The sequence below is a fragment of the Colobus angolensis genome, unplaced genomic scaffold (genome assembly GCF_000951035.1).
Source record: "Colobus angolensis palliatus isolate OR3802 unplaced genomic scaffold, Cang.pa_1.0 Scaffold26, whole genome shotgun sequence".
Taxonomy (NCBI): domain Eukaryota; kingdom Metazoa; phylum Chordata; class Mammalia; order Primates; family Cercopithecidae; genus Colobus; species Colobus angolensis.
Window position 1 is genome coordinate 9912504 of NW_012115821.1, and position 6535 is coordinate 9919038.

Consider the following 6535-nt stretch of genomic DNA (forward strand, 5'->3'; position numbering starts at 1 on the left):
AGATCAAAGCAGAAACGTTTAAGTCTGTTTTACACACTTGCTCATCCTTCTGTATAGTTTACAGACTGAAATAGAGAAGGACTATGGGAGGGGAAAGTGGTAGCAGCTTAGCCTTAAAGACTTTTAAGTTGGAACAAAATAGCCTATCCCTGCAGTAGATCTGACTTGCCTATGGAATGGGAAAAAAAGATACATTATTAGTACTTTTGACACAATATTTTGGGGTAGGATATACAGTAAAATGATTATAACCATGGTCTCTGGAGACAGATGACTCAGGTTGAAATCCTGACTCCAGTTACTTGTGTGTGCTCTTGAGCAAGTTTGTTCCCTCAGTTTTCTCAGCTATTATGTGAGATAATAATAGTATGTATGTCTTCAAATTGTTGAGGATTAAACAAGTTAATACATGTAAACACAGTTACATACTCAGTACCTGTAAGCTACAATTATTTACTTTTCAAAAGTGACATACAGCAGGTAAGAGGTTAGTGTAGTCATACATTAATGAGGTTACTAAAAACATTTTCAAAACCTTCTACCATGCCGCCACAGACAGTATAATTGAAGGGTGATTATCAATAGCATCAGAGAATCAAGTAATGGGATACTGATAGGGACAGTATTGTGAGACTATGAAAGGAATCTCTATAGACTTCAAGATGAGAATTTAAAAATTTTAAATTACCTCCCTAGCATATATGGTTACTATAGCCCTATGGCAAAGTATCAGAGTAATTTATGCTTGTAGCCTCATGGGCTCATTAATATATAGCAGATGTGCTTTACTTACCAAGCTCTGGTTGTCTGGCAGCATGACAATGATCTGTGCGTTATGATCCCAAATCATTCGCCAGAAATCTTTCGTAGTATGTGGCAGAGGATGCTGAGTTATAATAAATTCATTGCTCCTATAATAGCCCTTCAGTTGGGAAGACAAAAAAAAATCAGTGAATATGAATGTTTTATTCTAACTTTGTGGTAGTAAAATATATTCGTGAAATAAGATAGCATTGTTTTGACTACACTAAAATAATTGAGAAAGGCATTCAGTACATTTGGCTAATTTTTAGATGTACTTCTGCTAGCATTGTGCAGACAATTTTCTCTCCATGTGCAGTTCACTTCTAGTTACCCCTGCTGTTTTCACTTAACAGAAATTTCAGCATTTATTCAAAGACTAGATGTGTGAAATTAACAATAAAATTAATTCCTGAAGAAGCATAATGCTTAATTTAAGCATTTTTGTACCCTCAAAAAGTTTCTAGATACAGAAATCTCTCTACTTTTCATATTACACATTGAGAAGTTATTTCAAAAATGACATCAGTCACACAGGTGGTATCTGCTCTTTAACACCTTTCAGTTTAATTGACTTTATTTATAATTAACTGTTGACTCTCACCATGATATAAGAAGCATTAATGTAATCTGTTCCTTTCATTCCAGGCAATGGTGCAAGACCCACTCGAGCACGCTCAGCTATCATATGGAAAAAACAAAAACACCACATTTGCCTTATTATACACACAGAACCAACAGCTCTTTCTGAGATTTGCTTGATGAATAACATATCCTCCTGGCTTCCCTTTCTAAGACTTATCTATATTTTTAAACAAGCTAAAGTGTTATCAGCTGAGGCAGAATGTAAAATGAAATTTTGCTGCACATACCCAGAAGGACCCAGGCATTGTAGGAATACAGTTTTACTGTGGGAGAGATTTTTACAGCAGATCAGTAACAGAATATTTTATATGGACATGACATAGGGTTTTAGATAACTTTTGACTCTAATTTGTTATTCCTACAATTATACCAACATATACTCTGCCCTTTTACCAACCCCTTTCTCCATGTCTTTCTGCCCACGATGTTCATTAGAGATAAATCTCCCCAATGATCACCCATGTCTGTGTCTACAGCACGCAGACAGCGTCCTCTGCTATGTCGTTAGTTATTTATACAAAGGTCACCACCAGTCAACAGTGCCTTGATCTCAATAGCCACAGTAACTGAATAATGTGGTTCTAGTTGTACAGATTAATCCAAGATTCTAAGTTTTAAAGGAATATTAATGCCATAGCAATTACAGCTTTATTATTTTTTATGTTATAATATTTTGTAGAAGTGACCCAATTCTTACATTCCAAGGTGAAATGAAGCTCTATTCTATGTCAGATAGATGCAGCAACTTGCTGACACTGGTAGCCACCTCTCCCAGTTTCATTAAACTACCTTAGTTGAATAAGCATAACATTTTCCCTTTTGGTAGTACCAGGTAAGAGGCTGGTATAAAGTCATATATTAATGAGGTTACTAAAAGGACATTTTCAAAACCTTCTACCATATGGCCACGTACAGTACAATTGAAGGGTGCTATCACAATAGCATCAGAGTAGTGGCTGTCTCTGTACATAATATACAATCCAGTATAAAAGATCACTAACAAACTGATTTTAAAGGCTTACATGGCACAACTGAAGAGTTTCTGTTCTTTTCTTTGTTACACTCTTTCTGAGCACTAAAACATTCCACATATTTTGCATTACATTGTGTGACCAACTGAAAAAGAAAAAACATTTTAGTCTTCATTCAAAGATACAATTGATAGCATTTGCTTGATGCTTTGGCAAAAATCCCAATCAGATTACTGATAAAGAAGACCATTTTTGTGCCACAAAGAACCTTTTAAGACACAGGTTCTGGCTTTCTTGCCCAGGCTGGAGTGCAGTGGCATGATCGTAGCTCACTGTAACTGTGATCCTCCCACCTCAGCTTCCTGAGTAGCTAGGACCACAGGTGCATCAGCACAACCAGCTAATTTTTAAAACTGCTTATAAAATTGGGCTCTTCCTGTGTTGCCCAGGCTGCTCTGGGAGTACAGGTGTAATCTACCATGCCCAGCCCCAGAAACACTCTTGTGCTTTCCTAGTGGTACTTCTCTCAGTGACCTTGATTGTATCTTTCTTATTTCTACTATCAGGCCCTAAATAGGTACTGTGTGCAATAGATATTTATAGAACTATTTGGATTCTTCTGTTATGTGATGTCACTGCTGCTGTGAATTTTTTTCTGTGACTCCTCACTGGCATAAAAGACCCAAGTGAGTCTACATTAAAAAAGATTGCCTAATGCTATTTATTACAAGCTAATCATGTTTCCTGAAGATAAAGGAGTACTTAACCAGTTCTCATTGCATTTCTGTTGAACTGAACTAACATTGTTCTAAGGCTGTTATAAGTAACCAGCCCAGTAGTTTGGTTATTATTCCTGTTTATGTAGCTTGGTTGAACCATTTTGTCAATCCTATTTTTTGGGGGGCTGGCATCCATCTTAATGGAGTACATGAGATCAGTGTTCTCCTCCAGATGCGCTAGTAAAACTCATGGTCCCTGGATATAATTTTCATTTTCAAATTTGATTCTTTTCTTCTTCATATTGAGATCTAAAATGGTTAGTGCCTGTAAAAGAACCAACTACCTGGTCGCATTTCTTTTTTTTTTTTTTTTAAGATGGAGTCTCACTCTGTCGCCCAGGCTGGAGTGCAGTATCGTGATCTTGGCTCACTGCAAGCTCTGCCTACCAGGTTCACGCCATTCTCCTGCCTCAGCCTCCCGAGTAGCTGGTACTACAAGTGCCTGCCACCACGCCCAGCTAATTTTTTATATTTTTAGTAGAGACGGAGTTTCACCATGTTAGCCAGGATGGTCTCAATCTCCTGACCTCGTGATCCACCCACCTCAGCCTCCCAAAGTGCTGGGATTACAGGTGTGAGCCACCACGCCCAGCTGCATTTCTTAAATGAAGTTTTAAAGTATGTATAAAAAAAAATAGAAGAAATGAAAAAGGCAGAATTTAAGAAATGTTGGTACTTAGTATTTTGTAAGAATTCATGTTAAACATTTAAAATGATACACTGTGTCCTCATTATTAATTACCTTATGGTTTTATAGTAGTTAGATTGTTAATTGGGAGCTAAAAATTTTAAATTACTTTTATGATTGAACTCAGTGAAACTATTTTTCATTTCATATCACTTGGTATAATTTGCTTGGCAGTCTCATTTCTTCAGCTGAGATTCAGATGAAAGTTTCAGAGTCTATGGAAAGTTTTACCACGAAAACTAAAACTGTAGATTCATCTCATTCTTTGAATCTTGATACAAAGGAAGAAACTATTTACATACAAAACAATGTGCAAAACAGAATTTAAAAGACAAAAAAATAGGAAAGCACTTGGTAACTGGAGAGGCAATGTTTCAAAGTTAGAAGCAATTTTGATTTGTTATCAGATGACTGAGCCTTAATTATTTTAACAGTCCTTATAATCTCTCTTTTTCACCTTCACTTCAGTCAATTCCATATAAACCTTAACCGCTTTTAAGCTTCTTCATGTCCCTATCAAAGAAAAAGAACAACCATTTAGGAAAAGTTAACTTTTCTCTAGTATTGTTTAGTAATTCTTTTGAAATTTCTAAATTATCTTCTGAAATAGTTTTTGAAATAGGCATATTTTTAGGACAATATGTCTACAAGTAATCATTCTTAATAATTAAGATAGATTAGTTCAGAAGAAATACAGAGGATATTTTTTGGACTAAATGAGTGACTCTAAAGTACTATGTCATTATGGCCAGGGGCTGATGTTTACGTTCAGATAAAGTAATAAATTGCTCAGAAGGAAATACAACACTGTATATCTACTTGAACACCAACAATTTCATACATGGTCAAAATCGTATTTTCTTTTGCATCACATTGAAGGAGTACAAGGAATACAAACAGTAATCCATTTCAGTGTATAGATTAATGCAAAGAAGACATAACCCTCAAACTCAAGGCATTTAAAACATTTTCTTGCTTTATGCCAAAGAAACTTATTCAAAGCACTACCTTGAATTGCTTTTCCAGTCGTGTCTTTCCTCCTACTCCTGGTATAAGGATGCTGTTAACATAGCTGTGCAGCTGATTTGAAGATACTTCAGTCTCCTTTCCAAGAATGGCTTCCAACAAGGCATCATGGATGAAAATGTACTGTTCCTAAGAGGTACAATACATGGTAGTCACTGAGGGAGAGTTAAGGGTTAGCCAGTCATTCATGAAGTGTACCTTTGTTTAATTCTGCCCCTAACAGGGACCTCCCAGTGAATTCCTTCAAGCACTTATAGCTAGGTGATTTGCTCCAATACTCACTGTATCAATCCAAACTTACTTTACAGTAGAGACTGTGTTAACTTTAGCTCTGTATTCTATACTGTGCCTGGATCACGGTATTCTATACTGTGCTTATTGCTTCAACTCAATAAGCAATCAAGAAATTCTGTTCAATGAAGGGTTTTAGAACCATCCTCTCCTATGTATTTCTCAGGCCAGACAACATGTTTAACTTCCCCTACCATCTAACACAGCTCTTGAGACAACTGTATCTGTTTCCTAAGTACTTGTGTAGTTATTTAGGAATCCCAATGTTAAGATCCATACAGAAATGGAAAATTATGATCCATAGAATAGTATCATGGTCAGAATGTCTTTTAATACAAACCTGTAAATTACTGCAAGCTCTAAAAGAATGAATCTGTCTCTTCACTATCATTTCACAAATTTCAGTTACAGCATTTGCCAGAATCTCATGAGGACGTTGGCAGCTACTCCTTACCTCAGTCTGGACGAGGTAGTTACGCTGTGTCCTGATATGCTTCAGGAATCCCAGGACATTAACTGTGCTTTTGTCTTTTATCTGTTGTAGCATGCTGTCTATTACAATATAGGTGCCTGTTCTGCCCACACCAGCGCTGTAAAAAATGAAGACACTCAACTGGCACTTTTGTTTTATCATACTGTTAACTTTGGATTCAAAAAATTACCATCTAAACCCCATTTATTTTATTATTTTTTTGAGACAGACTCTCACTCTGTTGCCCAGGCTGGAGTGCAGTGGTGCAATCTCGGTTCACTGCAACCTCCGCCTCCCAGTTCAATTCTTGAGCAATTCTTGAGCCTCAGCCTCCCGAGTAGCTGGGATTACAGATGTGTACCACTACACCTGAATAATTTGTTATCTTTAGTAGAGGTTTCACCATGTTGGCCAGGCTGGTATCAAACGCCTAACCTCAGGTGATCCGCCCACTTTGGCCTCCCAAACTGCTGGGATTACAGGTGTGAGCCACCATGCCCAGCCTAAACCCCACTTAGATAACCTAGTATAGTTGACATGTTATTCACTTAGCATTGCAATGTAAATCACAGAACAAGCGACATCTATTTGAATACCAAAGTTTAAAACAAACAAAAAAGAGGCAAGAATGCATTTGCAAATGAAATAGAATAAAGGTATTTTTAAACAACCAACTACAGTCATTTAGTATAGCTGACAGAAAACAAGCTTTATACAAGGATTTCCCAGTGCTTTTGAAAAGGTATTTTAGGCCGGGCGCGGTGGCTCAAGCCTGTAATCCCAGCACTTTGGGAGGCCGAGACAGGTGGATCATGAGGTCAGGAGATCGAGACCATCCTGGCTAAAACGGTGAAACCCCGTC

The 6535-nt window shown here is 37.2% G+C and overlaps 1 protein-coding gene across 2 annotated transcripts in view; it reads right to left on the reverse strand.

Annotated features, from left to right (window-relative positions):
• Positions 1-6535, reverse strand: part of PTPRG (protein tyrosine phosphatase, receptor type, G) — a 782288-nt gene that overhangs the window by 17034 nt on the left and 758719 nt on the right. For both annotated transcript variants that reach the window (XM_011947202.1, XM_011947201.1), the window contains 5 exons: positions 5656-5791; positions 4893-5039; positions 2469-2562; positions 1406-1482; positions 794-922 (listed from right to left, as the gene is read on the reverse strand). In XM_011947202.1, coding sequence (XP_011802592.1) covers positions 794-922; positions 1406-1482; positions 2469-2562; positions 4893-5039; positions 5656-5791 — 583 coding nt within the window. The remainder of the gene's footprint in view (positions 1-793; positions 923-1405; positions 1483-2468; positions 2563-4892; positions 5040-5655; positions 5792-6535) is intronic.